Source organism: Anopheles ziemanni, chromosome 2 (assembly GCF_943734765.1).
Source record: "Anopheles ziemanni chromosome 2, idAnoZiCoDA_A2_x.2, whole genome shotgun sequence".
Taxonomy (NCBI): domain Eukaryota; kingdom Metazoa; phylum Arthropoda; class Insecta; order Diptera; family Culicidae; genus Anopheles; species Anopheles ziemanni.
Window position 1 is genome coordinate 58,006,004 of NC_080705.1, and position 18,029 is coordinate 58,024,032.

General features: G+C 42.4%; 3 protein-coding genes across 3 annotated transcripts in view; 1 reads left to right on the forward strand and 2 right to left on the reverse strand.

Moving 5' to 3' along the window:
• Positions 1-120: 120 nt before the first annotated feature.
• LOC131283461 (potential E3 ubiquitin-protein ligase ariadne-2) lies at positions 121-11,642 on the reverse strand. Its single transcript, XM_058312772.1, has 6 exons — positions 11,185-11,642; positions 3,259-3,613; positions 2,646-2,952; positions 1,047-1,415; positions 686-949; positions 121-606 (listed from the first exon to the last, which is right to left on the reverse strand). Exons 1-6 carry the CDS (start codon positions 11,255-11,257, stop codon positions 460-462), a joined length of 1,515 nt encoding a protein of 504 aa, XP_058168755.1. The 5' UTR covers positions 11,258-11,642; the 3' UTR covers positions 121-459.
• Positions 11,643-12,837: 1,195 nt separating this feature from the next.
• Positions 12,838-15,043, forward strand: LOC131293953 (uncharacterized). The gene is made up of 3 exons (XM_058322002.1): positions 12,838-13,196; positions 13,262-14,198; positions 14,270-15,043. Exons 1-3 carry the CDS (start codon positions 12,838-12,840, stop codon positions 15,017-15,019), a joined length of 2,046 nt encoding a protein of 681 aa, XP_058177985.1. The 3' UTR covers positions 15,020-15,043.
• A 1,245-nt stretch (positions 15,044-16,288) lies between these two features.
• LOC131281794 (formin-binding protein 1-like) overlaps positions 16,289-18,029 on the reverse strand; it is a 62,460-nt gene continuing 60,719 nt past the window's right edge. Inside the window, exons 10-11 of the mRNA XM_058311144.1 lie at positions 17,865-18,025; positions 16,289-17,783 (exon numbers count right to left, since the gene is read on the reverse strand). Coding sequence (XP_058167127.1) covers positions 17,865-18,025 — 161 coding nt within the window. The 3' untranslated portion in view covers positions 16,289-17,783. The remainder of the gene's footprint in view (positions 17,784-17,864; positions 18,026-18,029) is intronic.

An 18,029-nucleotide genomic window follows, 5' to 3' on the forward strand; every position in this document is an offset into this window, starting at 1 on the left:
TTCTCCAGTAAGCTGGACCAATTTCTACGCGACGGCACTCTACTAACTGGCAGCCTTAGATGCCGTTCCATTTTCGGCTCTTCCAACCTACTTTGTCCACATCCATGAAGCAAGCTGCAGTTGTTTCGCTATCGGGTTCCCCGTTGTGTTCCTGGTTTCTCTCTTTCTAGCACTTTCGAGGAACAAACACGGGCGAGCGCACACTCTACCACGATTCGCTTAAGTATTTCCTAATTAATCCTTAACGCAACTACATAGAGTGTACCTATGTACTAATAGTTTCACAAGGGATTGTTTGTGTTGAAGATCGTGTGTCTTTTGTATGAAATTTAATCTAGTAGTAGCTTCTTTTCGGTTCTCCAACGCATACCATCTTCATCGTCCACTCCTAAGATGACGACGACACGACGCCACGGAGGAAATATTGCTGGGTGGAAAGTTCTTTCCCCGTTTTACTGTCTACGAGTCGGCCGGGAAGAAATCTTTCAGTAACGTCGTGCGTCGCTTCTCCGCGATGTCCATCTGGTTCTCCAGCTCACCCCGATCGGTCGTTTCCGCTCGCTCAACCTTCCAGGAGAGGTTTTCAATTTCCGCTTCCAACTGGGCCTAAGGATTGGAGGAGTATTAGTTGTTGCTAACGATGAGACGGATAAACTAAGGTGCTTGAATGGTGCATCCTGCTTACCTGCTGATACTCGAACAGCTCCTTCCGGGAGTCCATGTAGTACGCGTATGGATAGGTATACTGAAGAGTGTAGCGACACTTGGCTAACAGGGCGGCCGCATCGAATAGATGCTGCCAGTCGATCCACGTGCCAAGCCCCTTCATCACCTTCTCGTTGATGCGCGCCTTCATCCGATCGAGCGTTTGCTGCTCGAGCTGCAGCGATTTGGAGTGATTTTCCCACCGTTCGTAGTAGTGAAGGTACTTTTTGAGCGCTTCGCGGGCCTGAAAAATAACGTCAAAAACAAAACCCATCTCGTTAGAACCGTTGGACGACCGCGGGAGGAGTGTTTGTTGGGTTTGTGTGCACCTGAAGCCCTACCTGCGCGTGCACGGACTCATGGGCAATGTTGGGGTTTTCCTTGTAGCGGGAACATTCATAGTACTCCGAGCCATGCGCCTTCCAGTCGCCGAGACACATCCAGCAGAAGTCGTGCTTGCAGTTAAAGCATTGCATATGGTTGCAGCCACCGTTCTTCTCGATGCAGATGTGACACTTTGGGCAGTCCTTCGTGTGGGCGCTGATGTAGTTGGCCGTTTCGCTGTCGTCGGCGCACTTCGTCAGCCACTTGCGGATGATCTGGCAGTCGGTTGGGGCGTGGTAGTCCGTCCCACAGCGGAAGCAAAATGCGGTCTTGCACACCCGACATAACGCCTTTTTTGGACAGATATCCTGGCTCCGGATGATGATCTGTAGTGCGTTGGAAAGGTGAAGAAAAGAAACGATGAAAGGAGTGTTTTTTGTAGCATACAAGTTAGGGGGTACAAGAGTGATCGTGTGTGATTTTTTCTCTTTTAACAATTTGTAGAGCAAAAATAATATTTCATTTTTTTAAAAGTATCAATAACGGAACTTGAATGGATACTCTAATAGGACTACCTTTGGGAAATATTGTATTGTCATATGACTGATGTTAAATATATTTGATATTTACTGCCGGAGGTATCCCACAGCTGAGCGGTTAGGATGGTCAGAAAATCGTATCAAAAGCGCCAAGACCCTTCCTCTACGGCACGGTTTCGAATCCCAACCGAGACCGGACCATCCCCTGTGCGAGAGGGCTGACTATCCTCGTACACAAATTGAAAAAAGTCTAGAATATCTTAACTGGGACTGCCATGACCGAAGACGGTCGTTACGCCAAAGAAGAAGAATATTTACTACAGAAAACTGCAGTCATTTGCGAACGATGAAGATATCTAGATTTATAACTATTTCAAATTAACCATTACTATTAATTATATTAATTTCAAATTTATTAATTTATCTGGTCTTTAAATCTCTTAACCAATCTTAACAAATTAACGCGAACATTATGTAAGACGCGGTTAACCGATTCAGCAGACATATTGAAATCCAAAACAGGAACTGACCAACTGTTCCGTGTTTATGCCAAGTAGAAGGCACCGAGTTGGGTAGTCCGGAAGGGAAGGGTCGTTGCACCACGGAAGACGGTCAATGACTACACGAGTAATACTACGCTGCCCTGCTTCCAAACGAGCGATTCTATTTCTATGAATAAATTACCAAACCACTGACGCAAATTCAATAACAGATAAAACTAGTCTGCAATACAATGTTTCAAGACACATAGCGTCACGGAATTCTTTACATACATGCGATAAAAAACAGAGATGCTTTCGCGTAACAGAGATAACAGAACATTTGAGAACATTCAAACAATTCTAAAGTTGAAGTCATTAAGGTAGGCGACGATCGCTTTTTCGCATCGGAAAACAAGTGCGTATCAAAGCAATCCTCCCAGCAGTATGATTTTCGACTGGGAAAGGCAATTCTTTTCATTCATTCGGAGGAATCATTCTTTTCAGTTGCACATTAAAGTGAACCCACTTTTGCATTATTTGCAATGGGACCCATATTTTGCCCCCAAATTCATTTTCGAAATCTTTTCCTTCTCACCTGACAGTTGGGACCGGGACAGAAGCGCAACTCCGGATGGGACTTGACGTAGTCGGCGAAAGCAAACTGCTGGTACTTGTCGCGCAGCATCGGCCGGTTGAGCAGCGTCAGCACCAGATCCTCCGGGACGCGCACGTCACACCGCTGCTCCATGCACTCGATCTGCGTCGAAATGCCCTGCCCGATCTGAATCTCGAAGTGCATCGCCCAGCAGTCGCGACAGAACGCGTGCTGACAGGACAGCCGGTGGAACTTATCGATGGATTGTACGGTGACGCACACCGGACACAGCTGCGTCCGGTAGCCACTGCCAGCGATGGAAGCGGCAGTGGTGGTGGTGGTAGTGGTAGCGGAGATACTAGTTGGCGAGATGCTACCAGTGCTATTCGTCGTTGTTAGCAGATGACCAACGGCATGTAGTGATTTACTGCTACTGTTACTCGTATTGCTACTGATGGTGTTGCTGCTGCTGCTGGTACTGCTGGTACTACTATTGTTAATACTATTGCTACTACTGCTATTACTGCTGCCCGCCGTCGTCGGAAGCCCCGTATGAGACGATGTTGACGCACCGGATGTCACCGTCTGCACCGGCGGGATAGAGGAGCAAGACGGGACAACTACACCGGTACCCGAGGACGTCGATGGGACGGCAGTGAGGGGCGCTGTGACGGCCGGTACGGCAGCTGCCGTTGCCACTACTACCGGCACTGCTGGCGGTTTGATGCGTGCACTGACCAGCAGAAAGGACGCGTTGTTCCGGTACCGCTCGATCACCTCGGCCGTGTTCCAGCCGTTCGCGTGCAGCAACACCTTGGCCAGCGATGGCGTAATCTGCAGCTGCGTGCTCAGCTTTTCGACCGACTCGTTTAGCAGCTTTTCCACCTCCTCGACGTCGAGACACTCGTACACGAAGTACTCCGGATCGGTACGCTTCGGATCGATCTGTTCGATGTCGCAATCTTCACCTGAGGCAAAAAAAAACATCACCCGATGGATGCGTGAAATGGAAGAGAATAACATAATCAGCTAATTGATCACATGGACCTACACACACACATACACGCATATTTGAGATGAATTTTTAAAAACGTTTCTTTCCACCAGCTTTGTCAAAGAGTGCTTCCCTCTCTGTCTCTCTTTTGAATGTTACTTTTTTAATGACGCTCCACTACGGTTTCGATCCGGTTCGTCCCCTATTGCGGAATCTTTGAACCTGTTTACTATTACTTCTTTTTTCGAATTCTCTCCTTGTAATAGCACCGGCCACCGGACGGTCGAATGTCAAATCGATTGGCGGCGAGGCATAGGCACACCGGCGAGATCCGGATGGTTTGTACCTCCCCGTGTGATCTCGCTGCCATTGACATTTGGTGATCTGTTTTTTTTCTACTTCTTCTTTTCACCTTAGACGTCTAACGGGCATTGGCTGTTGCCCAATCCATGTCCGGCGAGCCTTCCGAGTGTCCGAGCTGACAAGGTTGTTTAGATTTACCATTACGACGGGGTAGAAAACACCATACCGTCGAGTTGCGAATGAGGATTCGGAGACCTTCGTTTTATGAATTCAACATTTTGTTTATATGTGCGCACACAGTGTCGTGGACGGAAATCTGCAACCTTAAAACGGGCCAAGGAGTAAATACATCAGCAGCTACCGATCGATCTACAATCATCCCACACATCTAGGCCATCGGAAGGGAGTTACTTGAGTTGAGGGATTGTTGAGCGGGCAGGCAATGCCTTTCAAACGATTGATTACCAATAAGCACCACTATGGAATACACTAGACTCTCGATTATACTCAGCAAAGGGGGCACAGGATTCAGTAAAATGTTTAAAGGATCAACGAAAAAGGACAAATTAAAACACAGAAGCGTTTTCCATCGGTTTTTAAGAAGTGCTTCGAAAAGGTAAATTACAATAGGGCTGTATATGAGCTTAGGGAAATGCGGTATTGCAAGTTGGGAATCAAGGAGTCTTCGAGGAAATATTTGTACAGTTGCAACAAATTGTTTATCGTGGGAAGTGTATTTCAATAAATATTGTCTCCGTGTATAACGCAACCATTTAGAATACATTTCTTTGTAATCTTGCCCGAATGCTTTTTAGGGGTCATTTTTACCCCTATTTTTAAAACGTTATAACTCATATTTTTGAAGATTTTTCAAATCCGTCAAATGTTACTTTTTAGTATGTTTACATATCTAGGATAATCAAGTTGGTTCTCGGAACTGTTCGAATAGAAAAATCTGAACTTTTTGTTTTATATATAGCTTAGGATTTTAAGAAAAGCCTTTTTTGTAAAAATATTTAGCCATTTTCAAAATATTAAAATCGAAAACAGCGTTGGTGTTAAAATGATCCCCTATTTAGATTCTAGTGTTAAACATGACGAGCAAAATACCTGGAACGACCGTATCAGTAGATAATGGGGACTGTAACGAGTTACGTTGAAGTAAACAATACATGGAAGGCTTAAATTATTATTCGACGTAATCAGAGTAAGTAGCTACAAATCGTGAGACTATAGAGAACGAGAACGAAAACTCTGCCATGCACTTGTTTAGTTTCATTTGCATCTGTTTTGTTTTACTCTTGTTCACCACTCTGGGCTCCACAAGAATACAATGTAAAAAGCGTGATAAAGTAGTTCATTCCAACAACGATGATTGGAGTTATGTAAACCTTAACCTCTAAGCCTCGACAGCGAGGTATTAGGAGTCAATTATACGAGAAGAGTAATGCTGGTTGAAACTACGGGCCTTTCATAACGCTTTCATTTTCCTCTGATCAAGAACTTGAAACCCTTATGATTAAGAAATGCTCCTAAATAAAGACGAAACATGGCCCATTTGTAAGCACAATGATTCCAAAGAAACCGTTTTACAGAATGAAAATGGCATAATAGAATAGAATAGAAATTCCGCTGAATGATTAAATTATGAAACCCCGCACAAGCTGGAAATGAATGTATCCTTTTATCGCACGCAAAAAAACGCTGGGCTAGATGGGAAAACTGCTTCCGAACCAATAATAAAGTGTGTTTATTTTTGTCCCTTGGCAGCAAAGACGGAAACAGCAGTAAAATGTCTTATGATCCTGCGGTAGCGCTGCTGTCGTAATAAACTGGTAGACACTTTTTCTTTCCTGAGTTACGTTCCCTTGCAAACGCCAAAGGAATGGAAAAAGGCTTATCCACAAACCCTCCCTCCCTTCTTGATGCCTCCTCTAAGCCATCATCACGGAATAGATGTACGATTTACATAAGGACATCAAGCGTCGGTGGACATTGTTTCCGGTCAGTACGGTTCGCGCGCTGTCCGTTGTTCGGAGGTTCCCTTGGCCTTGTAGCAAATGTCATCATCTTTCGATGGCACGTGGCGGCCTAGGCAACTGAAGGGGGGTTATGGGGGTACTAAATAGAAAGGGGCTTTGAAAGAGCATACACTACTCGTTTAGCTTCAGTAGTTCTGCTTTCGCACGAGTCATGTCGCTGGCCGTCGTTGTATGTGCTAAATTTATCGCGAACTTGCTACCCCAGACTGGTTCCACCATCCGACTTCTTCTAGACGTTGGCGTCATTGGCGGCAGAGGCTTCATAAATAATGAGATTGCACTGACCGTTGTCCTGCGTGTTTCTGACCTTCCTGACGTATTACAAACGCTTATGGTCCTTGGCAAACGGGGGTAGTTTGTATGGCTTCAGGTGTACTTTTCGTTCCTTATTTTCTTTCCTATAGATGCGCTAGGCCTATACCAATATTATGCAACGCTAAACAACGTTACAAACATGTACGGTTTCGCTACACGTGACGCGCAAAAGGTTATCAAGACTAACATACTTCCAAACGTTTTGAGGATTTGCCCAGTGAAGCGTATTGTAAGAACTTAATCCTCCAATTTAATGTTTGCGAAAGTTTATAAAAGATGAGATAATGAGGTGGCTGTTTTCCAAGGGTTTTGTTTTTAACAACACACCGAATACAATATTTACACACACTCATATTTCCGATCAGATATATCCTATTAGCAATTTCTAAAAAAGAAATATACTATTTTCTTTTTCAAATAAACGAAAGATAAAAAAATTCCATAACAGCGAGCCGTTACAGTCTTATATTTATCTAAAAAAAATCTATTTTATGTAGCCAACATATTTGAGATTATCCAGTTTTTCACTTCGAGAGAAATGAGAAACACTGAGCAGGGGAATAAAATTTACCAGTAAGGAAATCCCTGGTCAGATGCTGTGCAGGGCAAATTCCAATCTGTGAGAAATTCGTAAGAAATTATTCCTTTCTATTTATCCGTGAGCGTCACCAATTTCCGAGAAACGTCCAACAGATGAGGAAAAACCTCTACCACGTGGGAATGGCCCAGGGAACGGCGTTGATCCATCGGCTTTGGCGCAGGTGGAATGAAGCCATTTTGAGGGCAGTTGCGGTTAAACAGTAAGCAAAGTAACGGGCAGGGGTGGTGATTTGAAATGAGATATCGTTTCATCTCATCTCGGCCGCAATTTGGTGCGACCGCAAATTATTGGAAAATTTGCATCCATGTAGGAGGACAGCATTTGATTACCACACAGACAGCGCACAAATACGTTCGGTAGATCCCATAAGTCTTTGGGAAAAAGAAACATTTCCTGAAACCAACAATGACCTAGGAAGGTGATCGAACGGATTATTTTTTTCTGATTAAACATAAAATAATCTCTAAAGGACCTTGGTTTAAACTAAAGCTTTATTGCATAACAAGTGGTATAAGTGAATGATCCGCATAACAAAAAGATGGTTTGCCAACAAGAGTTATTTTCTGTTTGATAATTTTCATTGTAGATCACATCGACTATGGACGTGTAGATCAAATATGGAAAAAATAAACCAGCAACACAGCCTCAAGTGTCATATTTCACACAAATGGTAAAAGAGGAGAATTGTGAAAACTCGAAAAAAATAAATATCACGGCCATGTTACAAAACGCAACTTTCTATCACAATCTTTTCCCACCTTGACACAATAAAAAAACTCACATTGTCATATCCATCTTTTCAAATGAACCAATAAAATTTCTCTTTGCCATATTACCGATAAATAGCAATAGATAAAATCTGTAGCTTAATTTCGTATGAACGAAATGTCTAAAATCTTGCTAAGTTTATGTGTTTAAACAACAATGACAACATTGAAAAGGTAAAATTTGATTTCTTACTGATCTTGAATTTTATCAATCGCTTTCCTTTTCAGTTTTGAAATCACGTCGATCAAGAAAACGATCGTTGTAAATAGGATGTCGAACGATCATCTGTACCGTGGGGCATCGATGGCAACACCATGCATCTTCTCTATCAGCCGCTCTGGGTTGCCACCGCCGTCTAGCTGTCTGGTGACCTCCCGCAGTTCAACGATTTCATGACCGACCCTGCCAAGGCCCGCGGAACCGACGCGGCGTTCGTAGGCGACGACGGAGAGACAAACATTCCACCTCCCCCCCACACCGAGAAAGGGTGCTCGACACCACGTGGGGAATCGGTGCAGGAAAGGAAACGATAAAACCCTTCCCCATTCGCGCACTGTTGCCTGTATGATGTTTACATGAAACACGTGAACTAACATACTATTTTACACATTTTGCCTCACTGAACTTTTTTTTTTATTGAAAACATTACTGATACTCATGGCTATAAAAATCTTTGGCTTCAAATGACAATTTTGACAATTGTGCTTAAAATCTACAGGTTAAATAACGGAAACTTTTCGAAGAAAACAAGTTTAATTGTAATTTTTTGGTAGTACTTTCCCATTATTTAATATTCATAGTTTCGTAGTGAGTATTTATGGGTAAATCCAGCACAAACATTTTAGTTGACCTATTTATTGGTCCGTTAAGTAGCAATAACGAGGCACGAAAGTTTGTAAACTATTTTAACGAAATGTGAAAAAAATTAAAAAAAGTCAAAACAATACTCCATTGATTGCAACTGAACAATTTTTTTTAAAAGCTCTTTAAACGAAAAATGATGACAAAAATTAGGGTCACATTAAATAACTTTAAATAATATAGTGTATAAACATCCCTACTAATTTACTATGGAAAGTGGAAAAAATAAATTTACTAAATTTTAAACTGTTGCTTAAATGGTAAATTTAATCCAGTCCTCAAACTAGAAAAGTTTGCAAACCTCTGACCTGGCACAATATTGACGACATTGGACGGGGTGGTAGTTTATATTTAGAAGCATATTCAGCCCACTCTGCTACCCGTTGCTAATGCAATTTCCATCCTCACGCCAATGATGTGATGGCATGGAAACGCATTTTTGCGAAGCTCACTGAGGCATATTCTTTTCGAAGAAATTAATACAACGCATTTATTAGGTATGTTGTATGATAGTGAAATGTGTGTTCGTGATCAAAACGACCCATTCATCGGAAGGACTGACTAAAAAACATCAACTTATCTGAGGTGATAAGATTTGGTGCGGTAAGATGGTATTGTTTTTTTTTCTATTAATGAACGAAAAAGAGAGACAGACGAAATGATGATTCATTACTACACGGCCAATGCAAACCAAACTTCAATCCGAATGAGTCAGTGACCAATGATGTGGAGATACGTTACGGTGCGCGAAGAAAGTGAAACGGGTTTATGGCAGGTGTCACCAAACCCTTTATTTATTGTGGGACTGGGCGTGGGATTGAAGTGGAAAATGAGCCAAATGACTTTGAAGAAGTTTACTTTTTTGTGCTTCATAGTGCACGTAATTTGTAGTTATTTTATTTGAGTAATACCTTAATTTGAATTACTGCAATTTTCTACATGTAATAAAAACAGTATTTAACTTATTGGAGCATCATTCAATTGCAAAAAACATAACGTACCGTTCAAACATGACCGAGCCCATGTTTATGGCACAACTGTTGGGCAAATGAACTGAAAAACAACGTTACCCGATCGGTGTGGAAAATTGAACTATACAGGGGAAGTGTAAACGTTAATGACGTATACTAATAACATTGATAGTTGAACTAAACTCTCGTCCTTGTACAGAAAAATTTCACGGGCAACCGGTGTGAGAGTGCGATAGACTAATGTTTTTTTTTTTTTTGTAAATTAGTTCGGTACCGCGAGCTGACAGTTGTAAGGCTAACCACCGCTACTTTGACTCTGAGAGGATTTATTTAACAGCATTAATTTAAAAACATCATATCTTGGCACGGGTCCGATAGTTGGTAACAAGTTCTTACCACTCCGGATGGAAGCAAACGTAACTAGAAACCGCTCAAAATATGTTACTAACAAGTTTTCCTGCCCAGATCGCTTAGTTTCGTGAGACCTTGGCCATCGTGTTGCTGATGCGACGGGTCTACTGACCTTGAAGCATCGTCCACACAAAGTGTGGGCTGTGTATTCGGAGGCAAGTTTTAGTGGGTTTTGCACGGCACTACCATCAACAGCCTTCCATCCATGAATCATAGTTAATGTTGATATCATTAGTTTTCTAACATGTCCACAATGTGGAAATATTATCAACCAACGTAACCAAATAAAAGGGCACTATTAAAACCCGTGCAATAAAGCAGAAAAGATTGCGTGAGTAAACCGCGCACGACATTTTCGATAACCTTTTTTGTGGCATTCACCCATTACCACCATACTCCCTTTTCGCCTTGGCAACAAAAATCGGCGCGCCTTTTTGGACCTCGCGGCAGGGTAGCACATAAAAGCGGGCATGTGGTGAACGAAACTCTATGCCATTGACCTCCGCGGGGGCAGTGCTGCATGAAAAGCGAAGCCCAACGAAGGACCCATTTCCAGCGGATGATGCTACACACTCCGATGAGCACGCGGAGAGCGAGGGACCACACAAAGCAACCCAGTAAAATCTCCTCCATGCACACCTGACCAGAAAAAAACATAGTAGATTGCCGGTAAGAGCAATGTTGAGGCACGTAACCCATCTCTTATGCTTCCAAGCCACCGTCTGGTTCACGAAAGGCTTTTTGGTGGGGCGTACGGATATATGGATGCGGCTAACAACCGTAACGATCGCGCGCACGGTACGCTCCCGCCTTGTTTTTCTACATGTGCGGGATCGACAGGGAAGTGAAACAATTTAAACGTAAGTCATTCAGTGTGGGGAATTTGCTCACATGAATAAAATCCATATCTCCCTCGACAAGGGAGAAGGAAACCTATCCGAGGCATGTAGTTTTTAGGGTTACGAAATCGTGATAAAAAGGTGAGGGAATCAGAATCATTCCCTCTGTTGGTAAGACTCATCCCACCGGAGGTCACTGAACGAGCTTAGGGAAAGAAATCAGAGGGGACGGACGGAACGTTTTCCTTCGTGTGCTCTACCGTTCAATCGCGTCAACCAAACCGACCGGAACTGCAAGCAAAGTGCCGTTCGGTGATCTCGAAGCAGGTCGACTGATTGAACATTGGGGCGATTTTGTTCTATTGGCGACGGAGGAAAGAAACGTTGTTGTGACTGAAACATTTAATCTCATCGGACAGTGTACTGTGTCGTACCTGAGTTGTAGTAATCCTCGAACTCGTAATCATTATCGGATGAATACTCCATATCCGACTCCTGGTCAGCCATCGCGCCAGCTTTTCCTCTGACTTCGCAAGCGTTATGTTCGAAGGGCAGGTATTGTGTGTGGTAGATGGATGATTGCAGACCTCCACGGAACCGATTGTGGCTTTGTTTCCTTCTGCAATCTGAACGGTACGTTGTGCTACCAGCAACACTCGGTGCGCTGCTCCTTGAATCACCTTCACTTTTTGCTGCTGCGAAATATTTTCCCACAGCCGATTACTGCTCACACGCTGCTGTGGCCCAACCTCGCACTACTCGCCCACTCTTCGTCTGCCTTGGCGTGTTGTGTGTGGAAAGTTTTCCGCAGCACCTGAGATGAAGATGAAGACAACTTCTTCGATTTCTTCGACGCACGTTTAGTTTCGCTGTGGAAATTTCTTGATACTATGTACACACACAAACAAGCACCGTCCAAAGGTTCGTGACGCCAGCCTCTACTGCGGAAAGGTTATAACCGTGTTTAAACAAATTGCACTATTTTGCGACGTTTTATTGCACCTTCCTGATTTGCTTTCCACGCACAGCAAACAGGAAGCAAAACACACAACATCGAACAAGGGAAACTTTGCTGTTTTTTTTAACTGCGGATTCTGCTGTCAAGCTGACAGTCGCGGGTACAACTGTGATGATGAGGCCCCGTAGGACTATGATTCACGAAACGGCATCTTAATACCCTTTTTAGAACGAACACTTGCCTACGACACTGCGGAAAAAGCGAGCGGAATCGATTTCCCGTAATCAATGGTAAATCTTTGCGCAAACAAACTTACGTTAACGTAGCAAAACATAAATGTACAAATAACTCTCTGCCAAACGATCCGCGTCGTTTGGCGTTCGCGAATGTAATGTTACGACTAAGTTCCGAACATGCAGCTTAGGACCTATACCCAAGATGAATAGAAAATGCCAGGTGGGTTCGTTCCGAACATTTCGCATTGTTTTGATTGACAATCAGTGAAGAACAAACTTGGTAAAAAAGGCACACGCAGCATTCTGCAAAAAGATTATAAAAATTTGGATTTTCTAAGGCGAACCAATGAATTAATTCCTCAAATGGTAGAATTAATCGTAAGGTTTGATGTGTAGGGAGTAGGGTTGAAGAAATCCCAAACTGAGATACGGAATCGAAATAATTGCGTTCCGCGTAGTGATTCCATTTGCCCATCACTCACAAACCTCTACCGAAAAACAGCGTTGACATGTTCAAACTTTTGCTGCAGCTATCAAACTTTTGATTTCGGAAAATGCCACCACGAGGTAGAGGCCGTTACAACGCTTATGCTGCCATCTGTGTTCAAACGAGGACCTTTTTAATTTCGGTCGTCACAGTTGTAATTGAATTGCAGGCTAACAGTTGATTTACTTTCTTCTGTTACTTCTCCCGGATTATAAGTCTAAACAGGATATTATTCGGTTTATTGCAGACCTCTTTGGTCTTTAAAAGAAGATAGTCCCACGGTAAGCCAGTCGGCATAATCATTTCTGTATTGTAGTAGGCACTTCCATTTCACTAACCGCCGCCGCAAGGAGCAAAAGACAATTCGGGTACTTTATTTAATTCGTTCCTCGTTGAATGCCAGGCAATGAATACAAAAGCTTCAAAGAATAGTAAGAAGGCTCAAATCAAAGCGAATATTAGTAATAGTTATAGTATTTCGCTCACCAAAGAAAAAAAGCGACAGTTGATGCGGCAAATCCTTCGACTGGTACATCAGCGCAATGTGTTTTCAGAAGGAGATGTCCGTGTTACGTGCAACTATCTGAACCAGTGCTTTGAACCCGAACTAGACTCTATACTTTTAGCGATGGAGATCATATCGCTGCTTTTGTCTCGCCGAGTGGCGGAGACTGAAGTTATTCAATCGTACCGCAAACTGCTATCGTACGTTTCGGGCATGCTTCACGAATCGAACTGTAGTAAGATTGCTGCTCATTTCACCAGGTAATAAACTGTAAACTCTGGGTTAAAGTCGTATTAATTAAGAAACATATTTTATTTGTTCTCAGTATATCGAAGATGGCTCTGCAAAGTGAAAACATTTCACACGAAAGCTTTCCAGTTTCTTTGATAAAGTGTATCTTGGTACTGATGTGTCGATTACCGGTCAGTCGGGTAAATGAAAGAACCATTATCCTCGAAGCATTACGTACTACCCTGCAATGGGGCAGGCATTCGGCAAAGCTGTACAGTCAATTTGAACTCGGATCCCTCGTAAGAAGTGCGTTTGCTTTTGCGGGTCATCTGCAGGACGACTTTGCTGCGATTACGGAATTAATAGCTTTAGCACGTCATATTCTCGACACCTTCTGCACCCCTCCATCCAACGAAGTTCATCCCGTGCAGGTGTTACTGCGATCTACGTATGATAAAATCTTTACCCGCTTGGTATCTGAATGGACCGATATACGATGCTACGAGACGTTGCTGTACGTGCTCTTCGATCTGCTTAAGCGCGATATCTGCATTCATCTTAAGCTGGAAATTGTCCGGAAAGTAGCGGATGCAGCCGGGGGCGGTATGCGGCGACTGGTACGCTTGCTGGCTGTCCCGAAGCACCTGAGAGTAGAGCATCTACTTTGCAAACTTAAAACTATTCTTACGATCATACTTGCCCATAGTTTGTTCCGGTATGAACCGACGAAACGTACATCCGATTTTCATGTACTTTTAAAGGCGGTCAAAACTATCGTTGATGGTGTTAACTTTGTGGAGCTGGTGAAGGCAAAATTTCTTTGTCTAAATCTTCCAAGGACAGAGCTGACATTCCAATTCGTATGTTTCGTATTTATCGTACGCCACCTTGACCTTCTCGACGGTGTAACCAGTAACGCAAGCATGGAGCTAGATTATGTATACAATCTTATCGCATCGCTCAATATCGTCTATCACAAACGTTGGAATCTTCCTAACTTTCTAGTTAAGCACTTCATAGATGGCCTTTCGGTGAGTTACAACGTTACATGCGTTGTGCAAAAGTAGAAACCTCTACCTTTATGTACATTACCTATTTCCAGCGATTTTCAAAAACCGTTACATTTGAAAAGAGTTTCCCCGACCCGGAGAAAAAGATAAAAGCGATTCTTTCCACCGCCTCAACTACTGCTCGTGTGAATGAGGCGATCGCAAACATATTTGGCCGCCTGCCGCCCACGGTACAACGAATCCAGTGGATCCAGATGCAACCGCACGAGTTTCGCACCAAGTTTATCTTCCATCAGCAGCTGGGCATCCTTAAGGACCGTTTCATCGTGACAGGCGACGATGTGTTGATTCATTCGCTGTTGACCATTTTCAAACCGGATACGCTCATCAAGGTGCTCTCAACCAAACAAGCTTCTCCAATTGCTCGTCGGAATGCATCGGTGCTGCTTTCGAAACGCTCGTTGGCGGAGTCTGCGTTGCAGAAGGTCATGCTGGAAATAGCTCGTTCGCAAGAGCAGCAATCGAATAATGTCGGTGCAATATATGACTGGGTGCGGGCGGTACACGGATCCGTCCAGACGATCACCGATGGATCGAAACGGATGCTCTGGAATACACTGGCCACTATAGACCAGACGGCGCCCCGTAGCGATGAACAGCGATTGTTGCTAGTGGATACGAAAGCTAGCCTACTGGTTAGTATGATGTTCATGATGAAAGACAAGGTTGTAGAATTGCAAATCGAAAGCACCAGAGGCGGCACTAGAACTTCTGCACTTAAGAGGAAACTTTCGAAACAGAGAACGGAAGAGACAAAGAAAGCATTTTCGCTACCCTTATAAATATTTGAAATTTAATACACTTGACTTAATTAATTTGATTTGATCTTACGTTGTTGAAATTAAATTTATAAGATTGAAACTCTAATCGAAAGGAAGTAGTTTGTAGCTTTTAGACTGATAATCGAAAAGAAAAGCATTACACGTAACATAACGTACAATAAAACAGCGTTATAGGTATGCGAACTTGCGTAGTGTATTGAATACCGGTTTGTTTAAATGTTAGCGCTTTTCTTTACTAATTCACATACAATCTCCTTGCAAATCCTTGCTCCAATTTTTGTCCGGCTCCGCGCTATGTAAATGTTAAATTTTGTCCACCAATGTACAGCTTAAACTTAAACCCTCGAATTTGTTATATACTTTTTAGCTAGGTACCTCTTCCACTTTCCGGCATGATCTTATCTTTCAATCAGTTCTCTGGAGTCCAACATTTTTCCTGTGGAGCGTGTTTTTTTTTTTTTTTGTATTCGCAGGCGTGGTAACTTAGCTAAATAGAATCGTTTTATCGTTTGTTCTCTACTGAACAATCAACCGTACCATGCACATTAAGGATCACTTCCAACGATTGAACACGATCACTTAGCATAGTGCATCGTTTTGAATTTGAATACCAATTTCAACTTGAATTTGTAATTTTGACACACTGCTGTACGAAACTGTTTGTTTCGATTCCTCTCTCTAGGCTACTTTATTCTGTAGGCAATTGAGCTCATAAATATGGATGCCATTTTATATAAATATATAGTTTTAGATATTTAAATGAGCTTTTCATACTAGAAGAAAATGAAAGGTTTTTTTTTTTCATTGTAGCGTGTGTTGTTAGCAATGTAAAAGGGTCGCACAGAATGTTGCTGTTACAAAGTTTCCTACTCGAACGAAGTTTTTTCGAATGAGTTGTCCATAACGACGGGTAAAATAGTTTTTTCTTTATTTTTTACATATGCCTGCACGCTTTTGCTTGACTGGAACTTTAGTATATTCAGGTATATATTGAATTTCTCTGCTCTCACTATCCAAGGGCTACTGTCGCTTTAGTTCGTTTATATTTCAGTTCATTGTTTTTCATACTACTATAGCAAGAGCTTTGTAAAGATTAAAGACTCCGTAACGGCTGGTTGTTCTGTTGATATTAAGACTGCTTTAACTTTTTCGGTTCATAAATGTAATGGAAAGTTGGTTGGTTGATTGTTTAATGTTTTATTATTTTGTTAAATGGTTGTTAAATGTTGGTTTGGTTTTTGAATAATATTAAGTTTCATTATTTAAACATATATATTATTGATCGTTCGCTATTTCATACCTTGCCTGTACGCACACACCCGAGAGGAGAGAGAAGGCATGAAGAAAGGAATTGTGGTTGTTGTTTTTGTTTTATTTCTTTTGATTCTGGTACTTTGATTACTTGTGTTTCAATGCCGGCTCACCCTGACGCAATACACTTTAGGTAAATTTGAAACGGAAAGACGGATAAATTTGACGATTAATTGTGCCCGTACAAAACACAAGGGCACTCCCCCTACATCTAGCATATTAACACAGTTCGTATGCTTTCCATCCTCTGTTCACTATCGACAAAAAAAATCGAATCGTTTGCGCGTTTTACTTAATCTTTTACATTTCAATCGCAGCCTTATCCTAAATTTTATGCTACCTTTCCTGCTTCACTTTTACTCACAGTACTCGCAGTTGCAGGGCTGATTAATAATGATGATGATGATCATTACGATATATTAGATTTGATATTAGCTTTAAACTCCATATTTCTCGTGTAGAATTCAGGAGCACAACCGAACGAAGGAAATAATAAAAAAAGGTAAAAAAGACACGCTATAAGACAAACAGTATAGCAGGCGAGGGAAAGACAAAAATTATTGTAAAAAGCTCATCTCGGTTCGCTCGGTACTTATTTTGTAAACAATTGTCAATCTCTACCGGTTACCCTCTACATTCGAGCGATAGAATGCATTTACCTAAGTTAATGGCAATATCATGCGCACATCTGTTCTTCAATATGGTTGCGGTGCTATGTTTCCTATAACGCGTCGCTAGCAAACAAAGCGCAATGATATATTCGTTAATACCATTCTTTTTTTCTTTTCTTTAAAAACAAAGACTACCTACAGCACGAAAGAATGAAAGCTAGCGAAAACGCTCTAAAATATAAACATTGCCTGTCGTCATTCGAGGACGCGTTTTTGCAAGCATGCTTTTTTATCATGTGGGATGATCATGATAGACAGGAATAAAAGTAATTTCCTAAATGTTGTGAGAGTGCAAAACTTGACGTCCTGCCCAGAAAAGATGAGAGCTGTCGGTAAAAAAAAATCTTTCCATTTGAAGCGCTACTTTTGTTGTCACAATGGGCACAGTAGTATCGGGATGAAGTGGTGGGATACAGGAGAAGTGTGAGTGGGGTTTCGTTCCTACAGTTCCATTGTGGTGCCACACAATTATTTTTGGGAGTGAGTAATTTGCGTTGCACGTGTTGCACACAAAATAGTTTTAATATTGCATTTCACCGATGGTCCTCTCTTTCCAGGCAGGGTTCACCAATCCCGATCAGCAGTCAGTATTGCCACTAAAGTTTGTCGACTAAAGCATAATGTGTATGTTCTACGCCTGGCGGCTGCGCTTCTCCTCTTGTGCAGAGTATAACTACATGTAACTATTTACATTTACTGGAGCCATCGCCCTGGAGTCGGGATTTATTGGCGATTCCTCTGTCCAGTTGTTGGAAGGATTAAGGATATTCGGGTGATCAACACTGCCGGAGAAGAGGGGAAAACCAAAACATTAAACTATATCGTCTCATCGTAAATATAATTTTTTCCACAATTGTTCTTACCTACGCATACAGCGTACACTCAATGTAGCTAGTCGGTACAAATCCTTCCTCCCAACCCTTGGAGCTAAACCGCCGGACTCGGGTCCAGCCATCTCCCTGGTCTACTTCTATCACTTGCAGTTCTTCACCTTCCGACATAGGAATGCTACCTTCGCTCGTTGCTGC